The sequence below is a fragment of the Solanum pennellii genome, chromosome 4, assembly GCF_001406875.1.
Source record: "Solanum pennellii chromosome 4, SPENNV200".
Taxonomy (NCBI): Eukaryota; Viridiplantae; Streptophyta; class Magnoliopsida; order Solanales; family Solanaceae; genus Solanum; species Solanum pennellii.
This window is the reverse complement of record NC_028640.1, coordinates 67,466,035-67,488,001: the sequence shown is the minus strand read 5'-3', so window position 1 is coordinate 67,488,001 and position 21,967 is coordinate 67,466,035. Positions and strand designations below refer to the sequence as shown.

Sequence of the window (21,967 nt, the reverse complement as noted above, 5' to 3'; positions counted from 1 at the left end):
TAAGTCGAATAATGACTTTATATATATCCTACGTACAACATTTATCTATGGAGTCTCTGGGGAAAAAAATTAAATCGAATCACAACTCAGAAGTCGAAGAAAGTACTAGTAAACATAATCACTATAGTCCCATGAGTAACAAAGTTAGGAGAATACAAATACTGGATTACGAATTCTGGGTAGGCCAAGTGAAATAGAGAACACCTATAATAATAGATGTATGTAAATAGAGAAGAAGAAACTATGCCAGTGTGATTTACACTTCATCATCATCACATAACAATTGAAGGCAACATTACAAGTCTATAAGCGGAGAGTAGAAATCCTCATGATCACCACTTCAACTGACATGACCACCCGAATAATTTAATGATCAACAGAAGAATGGAAAAGTTGGAAAAATAAGCTAGTTACAAGGCCTACATCCTCACTACAGGATCTTTTATCTGCAGACTGAGTAGCATTGACGACAAACATCATTTTTAATGCTCAAGTCTGTTGCAAAACAACGAGGAGAAAGTTTCGCGTCTTTTTGGTTTTTCTTTATGTTTGTAAGTAAAGGAAAGGTAGGCAGACCTTAAAAGGTCCATTCATGCGCTCTCAAATCGAACAACCACACAGGTGATGTTATCTGAACTCCCCCTTGAATAAGCTTCTTCAATAAGCTTACGTGAAGCTGCCTCAGCATCTTTTATGTCCTGCACAATGGTCACGGCCTCCTGTATGTAATGAATAGAAGTTAGACAGTTAATGTTCATAACTGCATGAATCTTTAAGAAAGCAATCAGCAAATAACAACATACTAGACACATCAGCAAAGCTTTCAAGTGAAGCACTATGAAGCTACTCTGTAATGTCATAACAATCATGAAACTAGAATTAAAGAAGAAGCTTAGTAATATTAAGAAAGAAAAACTTCCCTGGTTTATTATTTTCTTCTAACTTTATAAACAAGGAAAGGGTAAAAAGCCTCACACAAGCTCTAGAAATCAACACTAACCAAACTTGAGCTTGCCTAAGCAAAGAAGCATTACATCAAGCTCTAAGCCTACGAACCAGTTCTGGCCAATTCTTCTGAGCATAATAGTTCCCACTTTCATCAAACTCCCAAAATAGTGAATACATTAGCAATCTTTTCCCCTCAATTTCAACCTCAAACCTACGAAAATTTAAAGCTCAACTTGGAATTACAAAACTGAGTTCCTGATCACTAATGAGCTTAGAGAAGATTTTCATCTCTTTTTTGATATCCCTACCTTTTAATGACAAGCTCCAGGTTGAAACAAAGACCGAAGAAATAAAAGAAACCCATGTATGAGCCATTCAAATTCAGTTCGGGTTCTGAGGTTTCAAATGGAGATGTCTGGATTAATCATCCACCTCAGAGCATCCTCAGCCACCTCCTTCCACCCATCAAATTTATACTCTGTCCATCCTTTTTTATGTGACATTGTTTGACAATGTAAGGAATTTGAAATTTAAAAAAATTACACTAAATCTATGTACAAGGTCCCAAAAGCCCCTTATTTAAATTGAATGCGGTAAGAGTTCCACGTGTCACTTCTTATTTCTCTTTAATAAAAAAGATCAGTTTTTGTATCAAGTTGGTTCCAACCAAGTAACATCAGGAGGAAAAGCAAAAAATAAGGTTAGTTACACTAAGTACCCCCATAATATTCAGTTTAGGATACAACCTTTCTACCTTCACAAGGTAAGGCAAGGTCTGCATATACACCATCCTCCCTAAACCCCACCTGTTGAATTACACAGGGTATGTTTTGTTGTTGTACACCCCTTGTACTATGAAAATCATACACTTAAATCTCATACGAGGTATATTAGTAACTAAGTATATTAAAATATAATTATTAAAAGGTAACTTAAAATTATAAATACCACAAATTACCTAATAAGAAATATCACTTATTACTACAATCTTCTTGCACTTTAAACATGTAACTTATTTGTATGTTTATTTAATTTTAATATTTTTATTATATTATATACAAATTTCTTCTTTTTATTTTTGTTTTGTTTATTCTCTGCTTCAAAATTCTTACGTTAATTTACTTAGATAAAGTATCGTTTGTGTAGGATTTCTATTAGGGAAAAGAGTCTGAAAAATACTCCAACTTTGGCCCAAATTGTTGTTGCGATACCAAACTTTATAGAGAACCTTTTACCCCTGCACTATTTAATAGTGTATTTTAAAGGTATATATGTGCTCACGTGGACAAATTACTATTTACAATTATGCAATATTTTTTATGTCAACGTGGACAAATATATACCTTTAAAATACACTATTAAATAGTGCAGGGGTAAAAGGTACTTTCCAAAGTCTAGTATCATTACAACAATTTCGGTCAAAGTTCAGATATATTTCCGACCTTTTTCCATTACTATTATATATAGGAGGTTTAAATGTTAAAAAAAGAAATTGAGATATCATCATTATATTTTAATTGCTTGGAAGATGAAAACTTTTTTGCCATAGTTCTTTTTCAAAAAAAAAGAGAAAATAATTATGTCAAAATTTATTCATCCTATTAAGCAATTTGTGGTCATTTCTTATCTAAGAGTTCAAAAAGATGCATATTTAAAGAAAATAAAAATTCTCTTTTAATTTAAGGCATGAATAAATATTTTCAATAAAAAGAATTATTCACTTTTCAAATTTCATAAATACATAAAAACTTTTTATTTATAATTTCAGTTTGTCTATTTTAATATACTTAGTTACAAATATACCTCCTAAGACGTGCAAGTATAGTCAAGGATATACCTCCTAAGAGGGTTGTAAGTGTTCAATTTTAAAATACACGAGGTGCATCCAAGAGGAAATCATATTAACAGGGGTATTTAGTGCAATTAACGCTTAAAATACTAATGTTAAATAGTTTCCAAATATTTAATGGTGTTGTTCTTTTGAACATCCTAAAAATAAAAGTGTGACGCAAAAGGGTAGAAAAGTAGTGCAATATTATCTTTTAAAAGACATGATTTACTAGCATATGTTGATTGAAAATTGGGGTTGTGTCTCCTCACAGTAATCATAATTCTTTAAGATTCAAACAAGTTGAATATATTCTAGAACTGAATAATAAAAGTGAAAAGATCCAAATTTGCCCATAAACTTGGCAAAATGGTCTAAATTTGAACATCATTAGTGGTAGGGGTGTTAGATATACCCCTATCATTGTAAAAAGGGGCTAGATTTGCCCTTTTTAACTAACAAATAATGGTAACCAGCACGTGGACATTTTTGACAAAAAGAAAAGAGTTCAATAAGCCCTTGAACTATGTGAAATGACCCATATTTGCCTTGTGCTTATATAAGGACAGGGTAACTATTCCAACAACAACACTGTCTTCTTTTTTCAGAATTAACAACATTGTCTTCTTCAACACTTATAACCTCAAACGACTAGGTCTCTATCCCCAACATAAAATTAACCATCATTAAGAGAACTCAATTGCTATATCTCATTCTTTCGCGATCATTGTTTGTCTCGTCATCTTACGACAAAATCAAGTAATTGGTAAGGGACATACATCTGATAATCTTCATATTTTTAATAAGTGGGAGCCTCGGTTTGGTGCCTACTCCTATGGTGTGTTTCCATTTGAAGCATATCATCGGCTAAGCGATCCTTCTTTGCCTACATTAAAGTCGTCCCAAGTTTCAGAATGTTTCTTCTTAGACTATGAGTCATGTGAATTTGCAAAACACTGTTGCACCTCAGTAGGTCCAAGGATTAATAAGCTAGTTGAGTCAGCTTTTGAATTAGTTCATTTTGATGTTTGGGGACTGTCCTATTGTTTCCAAAACAGGGCATATATATTTTGTTACTTTTGTGAACGATTTCTCTCAAATGTCTTGGATTTATTTTATGAAGAGTCGTTTCGAAGTGTTTACTCACTTTTGTGCCTCCCATGCTGAAATCAAAACTCAAATCAATGCTTCACTGCGTATTCTAAGGAGTGATAATGCCAGAGAATACATGCCATAATTGTTTCTATCATTCATGAGACAACACGGAATTCACCATCAGTCTTCATGTATTATACACCGTCTCAAATAGAGTTGCTAAGAGGAAAAATAGGAATTTACTTGAGACAACTAAGGTACTTCTAATCCAAATGAAGGTTTCTAAACAAATTGGACAGATGCAGTCTCTACGACTTAACTTTTTAATTAATTGCATCCCATCTAGTGCACTTGTTGATAACATGCCTTAGAGTGTTCTACTCCCCAACAAGTCCCTATTTCCAGTGGAACCTAAGGTATTTGGAAGTACATGATATTTCCAAGATGCTCGACAAGCTATTACCAATTTGGTTTCCATGGCATTGAAATGTGTTCTCCTTGGCTATTCTCAACTTCAGAACGGGTATCGGCGTTATTCTACCAAACTCTGCAAATATTTGGTGTCAACCGAAATGGTATTTTCAGAGATGCACCTCCCGTTTCTACTAGTTAGGAGGAGAAAAATGAGTGGTTAGTCTATCAATTTACCTATGCTTTAACAGAACGATTAGATGATGCTCCTTCGTCTCCTTGTTCTTTTACTGAGCACCAATCGACTATTGCACTTGCCTCATTTGTGCTAGCAAGACCGCCAACTGTTCAAGTTTACTCGAGGATGAGAGAGACCAATGAAACATGTCGTATGCCAGTTCCTTTGTCATCATATCTTTGAAAAGGTACAGTACTTGCAAATCTATATATTCCATTGCTAATTTTTTTTCTATGACCACTTATCCTCTACATCTATTTGCGCAATGCTTGATAAATACATGCCTTAGAGGAAAATCACATGTAGGGTAATTCTCTTTTTTATTAAAAAAAGGAGATTAAGAAGGGAAAAAAAATAGTTTCTACTTTTATATTAGTTGAACTTTTAAAGGACAAAAGAAAAGAAAAAGGTCCTTTAAAAATAATATTTTATTAGGTAAGCAATGTGTTTACAAAGAAAAGAAACATCCTATTTATCAGGAAAATGACAGTTTTAACCCAAAAGTAACCATAGGGGAATTTAGGACCAAACTATTAACACAGGGCATTTTTGTTCAATTTAGCATAGTATAAGGACATTTTTTACCCTTATCCGTTTTTCTATTAATTGTTGTGTCCTAGCCAGCATCAGTGCATCTAAACTAATAATTCCACATGGTACCTCCTACCTCCCAGCACAGGTACCATGTCAACAGTCCAGCATTATTATAAACAAAAAGTTGAATGCTGACATAATTGTATCTACTTTTATTTATGAGGAAACAAATCCAAGAACCCTAATTCTAAACAACTAAGACTCCAAATTCTTGTCAACAAAGAAATTCCCAAGTGGAAAGAAATGAAAGCTCGAGACTAAGCTCCCAATATACGTAGACTCTAGACTCTAGGTAAGGACCGGATCACATTGGATCTAGTGCACCCAGTCTTTCCTATAAGGAAAAGAAATAACCAAATAAGTCCTGTAAGAAAATTTAAGAAAAAATTACATAAATAAAACCCAAGATCTAGATGAACGAGATACAGTTACTGTAGCAAGAAAACTACTGCATGAAGGATACTTGATTTTTTATTATTGTAGCAAGAACATTAATGCATGAAAGATACTCGACTGTTGGCCCCTCGAGTCCTGCATCATTGGCCTTCCTCCTATTTGTAAGGAGTAGCAAGTACCTTACTAAAGGAAGGCAATTCTGCAGCTTATCTTTTTCTTGTTCTGTACTTTTCTTACGATAAGTAATGCAAGTCAGAAATTAGATAAAAGCTAGAACATCTAGGTATGAAGACGAACAAAATTATGCAATCAAGACATCTAACTCCATGAGCATTGTCGTCTTACTAAGACTTTTTAAGTTGAGGAAAATTGGTTAGTGTTGAAAAAACAAGAAAGGTTCACCAAATTTACTAAAAGAAACCTGACCTCGTTAGAAAGGACATTCCAAAGCCCATCACTCGCAACTATCAAAAATTGTACACCATCAATTTCTTCTTCCTGAAAAGGAGATCAAACAGCAGTGCACTCACCATCAATACAAGTCAATTAACAATGGAAGCTAATTATACCAGAGAGAGGGAGAGAGAGGAGAGGGAAGAGATGCGCATAGAAATATTTCAGTTCAATAAAACTACTGAGTTACGGTATCATAATAAAACAACCAAATCAAAGGGACAAGATGTGCTAAGAAAAATACAGCATGAATATGAGACCTAAAATACTTTAGCTGCAAAAAAATGAACATAAAAGATACAACTGAATGCCAGTTTCCCCTTGTATGCTTATGTTTATAAGTGCAATGTACCATCTCAAACATTTTCTTATTGAGATACTTGTCTACTGTCAGTCCTTGGATAGGAACTGTCAAACCTCTATGCAACATATCATTCTTCCATCTACAATCGTGGGACAAAACAGCAACACGTTTTGTGCAATGGTTATAGTATCATCTAATTAACTGTGGTGGAACAGGAGGAAAAGGAAGACTAAGGCTGTGTATTCTATTTTAGACTTCCTTCATTTCTTCCCTCTTTTAAACTTCATCACAGTCCCAGAGCAATGTACTTGTCACTATTCAATTTTCATACAACTGATTCAGGGGGCGGGGGGATATGATACACCCTCAGCTAGTGTGTAGGGGAGCGGAAGCAGTAAAAAGCGGTAAGGTCTCGCTTCATTGAAGTGAAGCACAATTTAAAAGAAAAAAGACCAAAATACATAAAGACAAAATATATAAGCAAATATTCATATTAAAAACTAGGAAAAGGTTCCCCATTAGTTGTCTTGTCACAAAATAGACATACTGACATACAATTTGTCTTATTGGTCTTACTAACTTCTTTTCCCATATTTTCATGTTGGGTCAGCCATTTCTAACGGCAGATAAGACTTAAGAATATAATTAACAATATATTTTTATCACTATTAAGTATTAAGAAACAATTCAACAACATTTTAGACATTGTTATGAAACAAAACAATTCAGCAACAGATGATTTAATCAATGTGAAGAAAAAAATTAGCAACATATAATTCAAATAATCAAAGCTAAACAGGGCAAAGAAAAACAGAGAGAGAAGAAAAAACCTAGGCTAGCAATGCCACTGCACCAGAAAGAAGAAGAAGAAGAAGGAGGAGAAAAAAGAAAAGAGAAGAGGTACTGGAAGGAAAGAGTACACTGATACCTTACTGTTCTAATTTCTTAAGACAAGGCCAGTCACGCCTCTTTTTATCCTTTAAAATCGGTCAATAATTAAGTCAAAAAAAAATAAAAGCGCTGTTTTTCTCGAGTTGCCGCTTCTGGTAGCATCATGCTTCAAGCCCAGAAGCGGATGCTTCTTTTCACATGCCTCGCTTCAGCCCTCCCTTCGCTTCGTTTCGGTTCACCACTTAAAGCAAAGAAGCACTTGCTTTGCTGAACACTACCCTCAGCTTACCGAGGGCATGAGTCTAGATAGAAAGATATGAAGGTCGAAATTAAGGTAGAAGGTTAGTAATTAATCATGCGTAGTTTAGTTCCCTTATAAGTATTATCAGCATTTTTCTCCTACTTTCTTATCTTCAATTTTATTATTTAACTTTTATGACAAGGGAAACTCGCCGTCGCTACCCCTTGGTGCACAGGGCAAAACACCTGCTCCTATGCAATAGCTCGCAAACCACACGAGAGAGGTAACCCGCACTTGACAAGCCGTAGTGCGACGAGCTTGACCCAGAAGGCAAACCCCTTGCTTTCATTGGCAAGGGGTTTCGAACTTGAGACCTCCAACATGGAAGTCTCAAGCCCAAACCTCTGGGTCACCTCGAAGGGGTTCTTCAATTTATTATTACTTGTTGTTTCCTTTACTTCGATTGTTGCATTATCTGTTGTTATTACTACTGTTCTTTTCCCCATGATTTAACACAGCTTCTTCTTTACTGTATTATCTCTAACCTATTTTTCTATGTTTTACTTGAGTCAAGGGTCTACCAAACAGACTTTCTACCTTAACAAGGTGAGTGACATTGCATACACAACACACTCCCCAGACCACCACTTGTGAAATTTCAGTGGGTATGTTGTTGTTGTTGTGTTAAAGAAGCTAATAAGACACCATAGATTTCTTTAAAGTTTAAAATTTCCTTTTCCAGTAATATATCACAAGGGGACAGCGGAGAACCGTACGTCCAGATTAACACCATGTTCTTGTGCCTTGACAGATCAGGCAATTAGAGCAGCAAATGAAGACAAACTATTGCTTCAAGAAACAAAGCCGAGTTACCTGAATCTCTGGGTCTGCCACAACATATGGCTTTAGCATTTTATCTCCAAATGCACGAGAAACAGCAAGGACCCCACCTACACGCCATGTACCTGAAGAATAGAGCAGCAGGACATTGAACTGAATTCAACTAACAGGAAAAAGAGGAACTAAGAAATTGTGCATGCATATTTTTGTCTTGTTGAGCCATAATAACTTTCAGTAATAAACACCAAAGGCATGCAAGCACGAATATGTAGTATTTATTGCGCTTATATAAGGAACTGACAGGAAAAGAAACCACATGAAGCATACTGCAATAAACATCTTTATCAATTGTATTCCATACACTGAAAAACTCACTTTGCTCCATGATCAAAGCATTAGCATTATATCTCCAATCAACATAAGCACATAGAAAACTACAGCCCAAACAAGCACCAAAAGCTTTTTAGCTCCACAACATAGAAAAATACATCTAAAACTAACACATAAATCAAGTTAGTACCCTTTTTTCCACTTAACGAAATGATTCTACAATAGTATAAATAACTACTCCCTCTGTTCCAAATTATGTGACTTGCTTTCCTTTTTAGTAAGTTCCAAAAAGAATGACATATTTCTAATTAAGTAACAATTTAACTATAAAATGTCTATTTTACCCTTAAAGAAATGATTCACAGCCACACAAATTTCTATCATTTATTTTGGACCACAAGTTTTAAAAGTCTTTCTTTCTTTCTTAAACTTTGTGTCAAGTCAAAGTACATCATATAAAATGGAGGGTGTGTGTGTGTGTTATATTTAACTACAAATTTTCCTAGCCCAGGAAGGGATGGATCAGAGGATGGGGTGTTGAAAGGACTAGGTTATCTTACACATCAAATCACATCACACCTTGAAAATTCAACAATACTTCATGAAGAAACATGGAAAACCTATTGTCACTTCGTGAGCTTCAGATGCAATCTGTGCGTGATCTTACTGGAGGAGACAATAATTTCATGACAAGAATGATACTTTATTCAACCACCAAATTGCAATCAAAGCATATCATAAATACCTAAGTGTAACCTCGCTAACCTTTAGCCCTAGATTGAGGTTATGTTCACAATGGCAGAAAAGCAAATTTTTGTGAAGTCTCATAATATTCACATGCGATGAAGGTTGAAATACTTATTTTAATGTGATTATGGAAAATTCTTTAAAAAAAAATTTGGGCCTAGTGAAAATTATACACAGAATGAATATGTATAGCACCCGATAGGAAAACTAAGATAAATTTTTTATTAAATTTATACAAGAACACTAGAATAATACGATTCTTTGGGACTCCGGTAGCATTTACTGGGCCAATCAAGCAGCAATTGATACATACAAAGAAATTGCAACAGGCTTATACCTGCCCAGATAATGAAACCACCGGCCTGTTCTATCCTTTCACGCTCATCCGATCTGTCAGGCTTGTGATCAATGGACAAAGGAATAGCTGCATTAATTGCAACAGTTATATCTCATAACCAAATAGCTTAAAATGAATAACATCTTTTAAAAATCTAAAACATGTTCAATAATCATTCAACTGATGAATCACTTCCTAAATTTGATCTAGAAATCTGAGAAATAAATAATTAAGTTTAGGCGTGTTGAAATTTGAGAAGAAAATAGATTTCCAAAACCTAATTTATCAAGATTTAGGTGTTATACTAGGAATAAAGCTCACGTGGCAAGTTCAATGAGAATGATAGTTTTCCTGGTTTCCATTTGTACAAACATTTAGCAAACACAGTTTGCAACACATGTGCATCGGACACAATAAAGCAGAGAATGAAGACTACTTTCTTGTAAGACAATGAATACAAAAGTAAATGGATAAGGTGGACTTAAGAATTGCTGAAAGTTATTCCAACTGTCATATTAACAGTTTCAAAACATGAGTTATTCCAAGTTTTCAACAGTCCCAAGATATATCACGTCATACCTACTTTCTGGTCAATTTTGAATGTACAATCAAAACTAAATTTAAAAAATAAAAATTATTTATAGATATTTTCAAAGAAGAACTTGGTAAAGAAAAAAGTTGTTTTAACTTCTTCATAATAAGTGCTCTATACAAGTTGGATTAGGAGTGTTTTACTTTTACTTTATTCATTCAATGGATTTGTATTGGTATTTCACTTCCTTTACTGTTTCAATTCAAAAACTGAAGTAGCTAAATCTCTTATAAGAGATAAGAAAATGGATAGGTCCCTTATACTTCTTTATTATGTGTTGGTTATTCAGAAATGATATTTAAATATAAAAACGAATATACATTTTACTCCTTCCATCCCATTTTATGTGATACTATTTGATTTGACACATTATTTAAGAAAAAAAGGAAGACTTTTAAAACTTATGGTCTAAAACAATAGTTAGATATTTGTGCGGTTGTTAATCATTTTATCAAGGGTAAAAGGGAATTTTAAAGTTAAATAGTTCCTAATTATAGTATGGTGACATTCTTTTTGGGACGGACTAAAAAAGGAAAGGGTGCCACATAAAATGGGATGGACGGAGTAGTTATTATTTTGTTAAATTTCCATCAATGAGGAAAGATTTTTCTTTATTTATCCACTATGTTAGGTCAATAATTTAGTTTGACTTTTAAATCTTTCCATTTAAGTTTCTCGCTAGGAAGATTTACACAATGAGGTGGTTACTTAATTCTATTATCATTAAAGAAATTATAACTTAAACTCTCAGAGATACTTTTATCATAGCTTATTTACTCTTGCATTTGTTTTTCTTCAGAACTGTTTTGGAAAAATGGTTCCTTTTCTCCCGAGTCTGAGGGTCTATTGAAACAACTTCTTCTACTCCACAAAGGTAGGAATAAGGTATGTATACACCCACCAACCTCCCAGACCCGACTTGTGGAATCTCACCAGGTATGTTGTTGAATTATAAATGTAATCTTTTAGTATCACTTGTTTTCTACACTGATAGAAATACCACTATATTTTCTTAATCAATTCCTTGGTTGCAAAGAATCAAGGTAAGACATAGATCACCTATTCTTACATTGTCGGGTAGCATCTTTGTTATGGGGGGAGTTAATTAGACGGTTTTGTTTTGAGTGGGTAATGTCAAGAACTATGAAAGAAACAATGTTTAAATAGGGTCATAGAAAGGCGGAGGAGGAGGTACAGGTAGGAGTGTGCAGAAACCAAACTGACCGAAAAATCGAACCGAAAAAGTATTATTGGTCTATTGCTATTGAGTTAATGGTTTTATATTAAAAATATTATTGGGTTGTCTGTTCGGTTTGGTTTTCAATGTTGGGTTATTGGATAAATCAATAACCAATTAAGACTGCACTGATTTACTACTTTACTCGAAACAATGTTTAGCTAGGCTCATAGAAAGGCAGAGGAAGGTAGCGGTGTGTAAAATCCGAATCGACTCATAAATCGAATGGAAAAAGTATTATTGATTTATTGCTATTGGGTTATTGGATTAATAGTTTTTCAATGATTAAATACAAAAATATTATAAAGTTACCGGTTCGATTTTGGTTTTCAATATTGGTTTATTGGATAAATTGGTAACCTATTAAGGCTGTAGTAATTTACTAAAACATTAAATATTAATCTCAATACCTTACTAGATACTGTCTTTGTCTTTTAGCCTTCAATTCACACTTCACAGTGACTTTGAGTTCACAACTTCACATTATTCAAAACGTCAAAACCTAATGTAAGAATCTTATTTCTCTTTGTATTACACTAGTATAGTTCTCTTCACCTTAGTTATTATTTTTTTACGATCATTTGTAAAGTTATAATTATTGTTTTGTCGCGTCAAATTGTTGGAAATCATATAGTTGCTTTATAAGCATTTTCTTATTGGTTAAACCGAGAACCAAACCGTTAAGGACCAAAATCGATAAAAATATCTTATGGGTTTAGCATATTAAAAACCGTAAATCGAATCAATAATATGTAAAACCGAACTAAGTTGACTGATGCACACCCCCAGACGCAAGGCATGTGAAATTACCCCTATAGCACAGATGTGAACCATACGGAGAGAGGGGAATAGCAGAGCTTTTGATGGAATAGAGAAAAAGTCTACCCTTGAGAACTACCTTGATTCCCTTATTTATCTTTGGTGCACCCGTGAGGTTACTTTTTGTTTAGATGATTTGGTGTCATTCATAAAAAAATATATTTTCTTTAAAGATTTTCTACTTTTTGTATACGGGCTAGTTAATGCTCTTTTGTTAATAATATTCCTACTTCATCTTTAAAAAAACTCCTAAATTGCATAATGATTTTTTCTTAACTTGCAAATCTAATTCAACCACAAATACCTCCTCCATTTCAAATGGAATAACCCATTTCCTTTTTGGTCGGTACAAAAATGAATTACAAAGTACATTTCCTTATCAATTCATGAGGTGAAAGATCGGAACTTCCCTTAAATGTCCCAAATTATTTCCCTATTAACTTTCCAAGGATGAAATTTAGGTGAGCTTTGACTAATATGTAAAATGTGTTCTTCCGAATTGCGGTGTTGCAACTTGTAGTTCTTTACTTTTAATGTAAGTGCCTAATATCTTAAAAAGAATGAATTTATTTTAATCTTAACACCAAAATTGATCAAATTAATCCTCAATAAGCAAAATGGGCCAAAACAAACTAGGATTAATGGACTTCTATTCTTTAATTTAACAGCTACTATCTGATCATGATTTAATTTTTTACACATGGCTTTACTTATAATGAATACACTAGGCAAAATATTTCAATGACGGGTATTTGAGCTCCATCTATCGAACAGGATATATATGAGTCATTTGTGTAACGATAGGGGTAGATATAGGCCATTTTTAAGGGAGGATAAATTTGCTCCAAATAGTATAATTCATGGGTATATTTGGACTTTTTCCCAATCTATATTCTTAATGGTGCTTTCTAAGAAGTTCTCTCTTCTTACGGAATATCATACCGATAACTTACCCAAACCCGTTGTTACTTCGTCAAAAAAAGCATAACCATGTGTTTACATCAAACCATATGATTTGTCATTGTTCCACTCCATAAATATGGAAGGTCTTAAGAATAATATGTCGGGAACAGACTCTCTACCTCCACGAGGTAGTTGTAAGGTATGCATACATTTTACCCTCCTAAGACCTCACTTGTGAGATTTCACAGGGGATGTTGTTGTTGTTAAAAGGATAATAGGGGGATGGAAAGCCCAAATGTTAAATGGTAAAGGCTGCCAACGGTAAATCATTGAGACTTTAGTAGATAGTATACATAAGAAACATCCTATCTTTCTAGTCTTCTTTTTCTTTTTAAATGAGTAATAAAGAACCTATATTCATAAGATAAACCCATATACAAAAATTATAAAACACCCCACAGATTCCTTCATATCTTATTCTGAATGAAAAACAGGGCAAGCTTTTAAGTTTTCACAGATTAATATACTTAGAGGCTAGAGCTTTTGTGAGAACCTACAGATAAAAGACTATAACAAAATTTTACACCGACAAATGACCTTGGAGACAAATATGATTAAGGTCAGTCAATACAAAAACATGCTTCATCAGTTAATTTTTTAAATTATACAAGTCATATTCCTTTGTTGCAAAAGTCTCATAGTTAACATCTTCCAAGCGGAAATATGTTCTGCCTGGCTATGGCCAAATCAAAACGAAAGACAACATAACAAGCTTTCTAAATTATTGAATAAATCATTATACAAACAATCAGACCAAAGGGTATAAACAATACAGGATATAGAAAGCTGGTATATGTGATCCTAATGATCAGTTCATTTCTAACGCATAGCGGAAGCAACTAGCCAGACAAATTAAGTGTAGTGGTTACTATGATTGTAAGAATGCTTAACATAAATTGTGATAAGCTAGCATCGAGAAACAAAGTTGTTTCAAGTGTCTGAATTTGTTTGAGGTTCTTAATTGCTTGAAGGTTTGAAATGTGCTTTGTTATTTATTATTTTGTTTGTTCAGGTATATATACTTTTTTACACGTTTTTGATATATTAGTGAACTTCCATTGATATGAAAATGTGGAAAGTTCTAGAAATTACAAAAAGTAGTTCCAGAATCACAGTTTTGTACAGACCAAAGAATATGTTATCCAATGCAAACTATTCAGACTAAACCTAATGAAAAACTCCCTCTGTCTCTGTGAGCTTTTTGCCTTTACCCATTTTTTCTGATGTACTTCCCTTATAAAAAGTTTGTTTACCTATAACAAAGATAATCCACAAAAGAACTAATGGACCTTGAGATAGACCAAAGTCATGTTTGTGAAAACTTTGGATATAGTAAATAGTCAACAAGCAACAAACCTGAACCATCTCTGCAAGCCACGACTCTAGAGTCCCCCACATTTGCGACAAGCAATCTATCACCTAAAAGAACAGCAGTTGACGCTGTTGAACCGGCATCTTTTTGCTGGCCTTTTTCTTCATTAAGGTAATCGACATCAGTCTGTTTAAATGCTTCAACTGCACTCAAGAGATTTTCCAATTAAATGATACAGAAGAGAGAAGATACAATGAAACTAGAAATGACATAGAGGTCTGCTTTGGTACATACCTATAGCTGACTTTGTATCTTTGATAAAATCAGGATGACTACTCAAATTCTTAAAGAGGTTGTTCTTTAAGTATTCTGCTGTTCTTGAACCACCATGACCTAACACCAAGCAGAGTATAAGGCATAAATAATCATCTAGGTTGCAAAGAAAGTCAATTCAAGAGCACCCAAAAAAAAGTCTCTTCGTGAGTAAATTTCGTATCTACAACAACTAAAATGATATTTAAACAAGATTAACACTCTGAAAGTAGAAAACGCCCATCCTTCTAAGTTCCTGTCATATGTTGGAAGAGCTCAGCTCATAAAGAGCGTCATTTTATCAATGAACATTCTGGGACAAATGTTTATACTCCCTAAGAAGATAGAGAACATATGTAAAAGATATCTGAAGACTGGAAAAGCTAAATTTCTATGAAGCCACCAGTGGCATGGGAAAATCTCTATCAACCTCAATCAGCTGGAGGCTTGAACATTATCAACATCATGATCTGGAATAGAGCTGCAATATGTGAACTCCTATGCAATATTTGCAAAAGGAAGGACAACCCAGGGGTAAAATGGATGCACATCTACTATGGGAAAGTGAGAACTATTTGGCAAATTGAATTAAAACAGGCTGCATGTATGACTAGGAAGATACTCAAATCCAATAAGTATATATATATATATTTTTTTTGATATGGTAAATAGTTTTATTAACATTTAGGGGGAAAGTTGCACATTGACTGAACTCATGCAAATGGATAGCATATCTATTCAAGCAATATACAGAAATTTACAAGGCATCTTCCAAGAAGTAGACTGGACAAGATTGGTATGTAACAACTGAGGTTCTACAAAATGGATATTTATACTAAGACTGGCAATTCTGGAGGGCTGGCTACTAAAGGCAGACTTGTAAAGTGGGAAATAAATGTTAGCCTCAAATGTCCCCTATGTAATGAAGCTGAAAGTATCCAGCACTTGCTCTTCCAATGTCCTGAAAGTTCTAGCATATGGTTAAAATTGTTACGTTGGCAAAAAATGCAAAGAGATATGGATGGCAAGAGGAGATAAGGTGGCTGTACCCTATTATAAAGGAAAGAGTAGCCAAGCAGAAATCTTTAAGACGAAATTGGCTGCAGCAGTATACTATGTATGGAAGAACACGGGGTGTTTCAGAATATAAGAAGAATAACAGCAGCAACAGTTAGACAGATTAGTGTTCCATAGTACCTAGGATATTGCAAGATCTAAACTACTACCCTTGATGTATAAGCAATAAATAGAACTAAAGTACTGAGTTGGTGATGAAAAGTAGCTTAGCAAAAGATTGGGCATGCATGTCCAATCTTGAATCTCTTCTTTTTTTGTTTGAGCTGTAATTTTCCGAGTTGGTAGTAATACTTTAATTACAAAAAAGAAACATCATCCTGACAAGATATGCAAGAAATGCTAGGAAATACCATCAAAAACACCAAAAAATGCCACCATTTGACCATCAACTTCCGATATGCTTGTCTCATAGTAGTCCTCCATGGAGGCTCGTTTCCCCTTAAAAGTAGCATATCCATAGCTGAATTTAGCATTTTTGTTTCCAGTCAGAAAGCTTCAAGAAAAGAAAAAGAAATCAGTTGGTTCCTTATGAAAGTTCATCCCCAAACATATCTTTACAAATGTAGGATTACATTAATTGTTTCTCCCCACTATGAAGATACAGTCGTATTAAAAATAAAAAGATCCGAACAAAAGAATGCATTTATCAGTCCAAATATGGATGCAAATATCCACAACCAAAAACAGCAACCGGCTGAAATTCAAGACTTAACCTGCCCAATGACCAACTCTTAAGCTACACAAGGTAGACCACAGTAGAGCATATTTTGCAGTATTCATACCATCTGGATGTGTTGAGAAACATAAGCATCACTTAGAACAAGGATTAGCAGAGCCAGGATTTTTAGCTTATAAGTACGAAATAACAATTTTTTTTGCTTACTAGGTTCTCAATAGATTGTGTTGTACATAACAAATAAAATTTTAAACATAAATTGTTTGATGCCAAAGTTACTGGGTCCCGCCAAGCTCATAGAGGAAATTAGGTTGCGAGGTGAGTAACTCTATTCAACAATCATTTGCCAACATCGTCCTACACTTGCTTCGCCCCTGCAAGGGTCTTCATATAATGTGTGAGACTGTAATGTTAGAAGAGCCTCTAAACTCTTCCATGAAGCCATTGATCCATTTTCTATATGCTGCCATTTTAAGCATCCTACTTTATTTGGTCCTTTTTCACTTCGGCATCGATTAGCACAAGATTGTAAAACTAAACAGTGGAATCATATTTCGAAACTGTACAAAAAGATGTCTTGAAGATCGTGAGATTAGTCATCCCAAGGTAGGAACTTTTCATTAGACATTGTTGGGCATTTATGGAGATTTCCAGTAGAAGAACAGGTCATGTGCAGGAAGGGGATTCTGCTGAAATATGGCATCAGTCTGTCATTATGGTTGATTCACTGAAAACGCCCTTATAGAATGAGTTTGTGGAGAGGGGTATTGGAATGAAATAAGATCAAACTCTTTTGAGTACATTGGTTCCTAGGTTTGAAGGGGGGATAGAACATATTTCTTGCCGAGTATGGTGTGATATAAAGCTTGAAATGTAAATACACCAACTAATTCACATTTTCCAACAAGCTGGCCTGAAAACTACCACCATTAGCCATAAAAAAGACTCTTTGAGTTCATTGGTTCGTTCCTAGGTTTAAAGGGATATAGCAGGGGCGGATCTACGTAAGTCCAAAGGGTGTCACGTGACACTGCTTCAACGGAAAAATTTAGTTAATATACATAACTAAAGGAAAAAGGAGAAAGACCGAATATGTTATATACAGTGACACTCCTAGACACAAACATACACTTAGCTTAGCTGGTCAGGCGCCTTAGTTCTAAGGTATAGGTCTTGTGTTTGAATCTAGAACTTGTCATTTTTTTTATACATTTGAAGTTCTTCTTTCATCTTCTTATAGGCTTATTTTTAGAGGGGGGGGGGGTTACTTTCACCATCTTTCTAATCAGTAAATTAATTAAAAACAATTTATGAAGCATTTAATATCATTAATTTTAAAAGTTATTTTGAATATATTTCAAAATAAAAAAAGACACGTGAATGTTTTTATTAATTTTTTAAAAGTACTTCTTTTTAGAAAATGTATAGTAGTGAGCCCGAACTGTATTTTATTCATATTTTGTTCCTTTTTTTCAATATGACGTCACATTATTTTATTTATTGTTCATTTTAAAAGGTGATACCCCTCACAAAAATCTTGCTACGCCATTGGGATATAGAACATATTCCTGGATCATGTATGGTGTGGTAATAATACCTTTAAATGTAAATTCACCAACTAATTCACATTTCTCAACACGTTGGCCCAGACATAACCAGTGTTATCAAAGGCGCGCTTTAAGCGCACTTAAGCCCTGAAGCGAGGCTCAAAACGTATTGAATGCTTCACCTCACTTTATTTGTTGTTGAGTGTCGTCATCAAGGTTCTAAGGCGAACTTTTCCTTGCCAATGAGCCTCTTATGAAGAACTGACACTAAACAGTTGATATTTCACTTTATAATTAAAAAATTTCAATTTCCTTGGTCATATATTTGTCATTCATGTTTATAATTTATAGTCTTGGACTAAACATATATATTTATATTTTTTCCTCCCTTTGCACCTTTTTTCATTAAAGTCCACGCTTTTTACGCTTTGCGCTTAAAGCCCCGATGGACCCTAGAGCTTTTTTGCGCTTTTCGCCTTTGATAACACTGGACACAACCATCATTAGCCCAAAAAAAAAAAACAAAGCCAAGCTCATTCAAATTCGATAAGCACATAAAGATTATAGTAATGATATTATGTGATATGGAGTTACTTTTGATATGGAAAAAGCTGGTAATAGAAGTACATCTCTGTTACGTCTTGTTACCACTTGTTTACTTAGGATCATTATCTCGTGTGGGAATCTCCTATCAAATGCGCCAAAAGAAGAGATATCTGTCACATGTTGTGCTGCATGGGGAGCCTCTCTTAATGGTAGATAATTTAAGGAGTAGATGCATCATCACGAATTGGAGTTGTATGTGTACCAAACATGGGGAGGATGTGAATCATCTCTTACTGCATCTTTGGAATTGTGGTCTTTGAATTTTGTAACTTTCAACAACCAATAGGTACTTCCTAAAATAGTTGCAGGAAGCCAGGAACAACGGAAAGCTAAAGGTTGAACAAAGTGGGTGTGAAGAAAAAGAAGATTAGGATGACTTCTCCTTTTGTGGTTTTGGGGCTTCCTCATTCCTGGAGGGTACAGAGACCATTGCTTCGTGCTCTCTTTAATTCTAGCAAATTGTGCAACACTTTTGGGATGCCTCTTTTATATGATCATATTACACGTTTGTAAATGACATGATTCATAAACGTAACCCTTAACTTGGCTGCAACGAACAACTATATCCTCCAACTTTGAGTATGCACAAGTAGACACTTTTGTCCTGCATGGCATAATACACATAGGACACAAAATTTTCATGTAGGGTGTCATGTACGACAAATGTGTCCATTTGCTTAATTTTGTACAAGTTTAAGTGTTTACTTGTGCATCTCCAAAGTTAGAGGTCATAAATTGTCCATTTGATGTCAAGTTGAGGGTAATGTTTATGTATTATTCCTTTGTAAATACTACCCATCTTTTAGCGACGGAAAAAATTGTAACAAAACATTTATTAAACCATGATATCAAGTAGAAATAGCAACTGCGAACTGTCATTCTCATTTCTAATGCTAGAAAAAGGAATCAAATAAAATTGATCATTTCTCGAAACATAAACATTGGTAACAACTAACAGTTAATAAATTCAGCAGAAAACAATAAAATTAAGCAAGAGACCAATAATGCAGTTACCTAATACCGCCGCCGCTAAAGAGCGCACTGGGATCAATAGACGGCGTCTGTTTCACCTGCGTCAGAGACGGCGGCTGTTTCACCAGCGGCAGGGACGGCGGATGTTTAATCTGCGTCATGGACGGCGTCGGAGCAGTAGACTCTCTCGGCGGTTGCTGTGACGGTTCCGGCGCCGGCTCCGGTGCAGGTTTCTCCATGGACGGTGGAGAAAGTTCTGGAAGGTTGCGATCGGATTGTTCCTTGTCAACGTTCATCGCGGTCGCCGCATTCGGTTTTTTTACTTTTTCATATGTGCGAAAAAAAGGATCAGATTATTAGATGATCCTCTTTTTTTTTTTTAATTTTTGGAATCGAATTACCTTTCGAACATTTTTTGTGTTACCTTTTTTGCCCCTAATCCTAACTGCTTTTCTCCGTTTTACTTTCCTGTTATGGATTGAATTCTGCACCACAGATACGGTTAAAGCTAGAAAAATTGACATTATATTTATTAGTTGATTCTCAAAATTTTATTAATGTTATATAAACAGGGACATAAAAAGTAATATATATCATTTTTAAAATATGTAAAAATTACTATATATTATAATAATGTAAAGTAATATATATCATTTAAAAACTATATAAAAAATATTATATATATTATAATATTGACAACTTCAAATGTACAAGACTTAATAAAAAAATTGGTTAATTTTTTTATCTTGTTTGTGGGACAAAGGGAATAATATGTATAATTTGAAAATTACATAACGATACATAAATTATGATAATTAACAACTTAATATATTTAAAGCATTGCTTCTCGGACTCCCTGAATGTGATTTTAAAAGGTTTAAAGGTTTTGTTCTACATTTACAAAAATTGAAATGCTCCAATTCTATTTAGGACTGAATAATTTTTATTTCAAGACAGAAATCAAATTACGATAATGAATTTATTATTTTGAAATAAGGAAAAATATTTTTCTAAACTATGACAATAATTTCAGAGACACATCCACCCAAATTGATTGTATTTTTACATAAGAGTCTGTCATGTGTGTAATTGCTTTATTTATTTATTTATTGAAATGTTATTTTATTATTTTCTTTAAAAAATCTTGTTTTCTTTATCTGATTTTCTTACATTTTGTTTTTCTCATTTATTTTGCTATTGATTTTATTTGCTCCTTTATTTTATTTATCTTTCCTTTGAGTTGTTCTAAATTTAATTTCAAATGTCTTATTTTTAAAATAAGTTAATTTTAAACAGATATCAAAATAAATAAAGAAAATTAGATAAAACATAAAAAAAAACTAAAACGTTAAAATCAAAGTGATAAAAACAAGAAGTTAATGAATGAAGAAAATTGTTAAGATTTAATTATGTTGATATTTAATATTTTCATGATTTACTTTTTTAATAAAATAACATATAATTATAATATAATATAATTAAATTTCAACATAAAAAATTAATGGTTGTTGAAAATAGAAAAATTAGTCTATAATCTCAACTATTATGTTATCACACTTCTGTTTGATAACAGAAAAATTAGTCTATCTCTAATCATACACGTACTAATCATAATTAGTAAAGGACTTGAAATTCTAAAATAATATTTACATTAATATTCTACAAAATAATGAAACCTTTTATTTTATTAATTAAATTAATATTCTACAAAATAATGAAACCTTTTATTTTATTAATTAAAAAGACTTGTAAGAACTTAGAAATTAGGAAAAATACCATTGTACTCTTAATATCACCACACAAAATATAATAATAATAAGATCTCATGAATTAAAAAGGTCAATTGATAATTAATGTTCACATGTAAATACTAACTTTTAATAATTTAATTGAAATTTTTAAAAATCAGATTCACTGCATTTCTAATGTCATGAAACGAATTAATGCAAGAAAAATATAAAAAGTTCAAAGTGAAAAAGAAATTAAAATAAATATTTTATGAAGAAATAAATAAAATAATTAAATATATATATATGAACTTTGATATCAAAATTATTAATTTAAGCTAAATAAATATATAAATTATGTGTATCGACTATTTATAAAAATATCAATTAAAAATTGACATGTGTTCAATTAATTCACTCATTACATGCCTTCAAAGAATATTTAAAATTAATTTTAAGAGATAGTATAATCTT

The 21,967-nt window shown here is 33.3% G+C and overlaps 1 protein-coding gene across 1 annotated transcript; it reads right to left on the bottom strand.

Moving 5' to 3' along the window:
- Nucleotides 1-93: 93 nt before the first annotated feature.
- On the bottom strand, nucleotides 94-20,124 carry LOC107017682 (probable protein phosphatase 2C 11). Its single transcript, XM_015217898.2, has 8 exons — nucleotides 19,809-20,124; nucleotides 16,316-16,458; nucleotides 14,871-14,969; nucleotides 14,621-14,779; nucleotides 9,654-9,740; nucleotides 8,273-8,364; nucleotides 5,937-6,008; nucleotides 94-719 (listed from the first exon to the last, which is right to left on the bottom strand). The coding sequence occupies exons 1-8, from the start codon at nucleotides 20,060-20,062 to the stop codon at nucleotides 591-593; spliced, it is 1,035 nt and encodes a 344-aa protein (XP_015073384.1). The 5' UTR covers nucleotides 20,063-20,124; the 3' UTR covers nucleotides 94-590.
- Nucleotides 20,125-21,967: the final 1,843 nt, after the last annotated feature.

Coding starts and splice junctions, on each gene's coding strand:
- LOC107017682 (XM_015217898.2), bottom strand. CDS start 20,062: ATGAACGTTGACAAGGAACAATCCGATCGCAACCTTCCAGAACTTTCT. Junction 16,459..19,808: donor TTTAGCGGCGGCGGTATTAG/GTAACTGCATTA, acceptor CTTTTCTTGAAG/CTTTCTGACTGGAAACAAAA. Junction 8,365..9,653: donor TGGTTTCATTATCTGGGCAG/GTATAAGCCTGT, acceptor TCTATTCTTCAG/GTACATGGCGTGTAGGTGGG.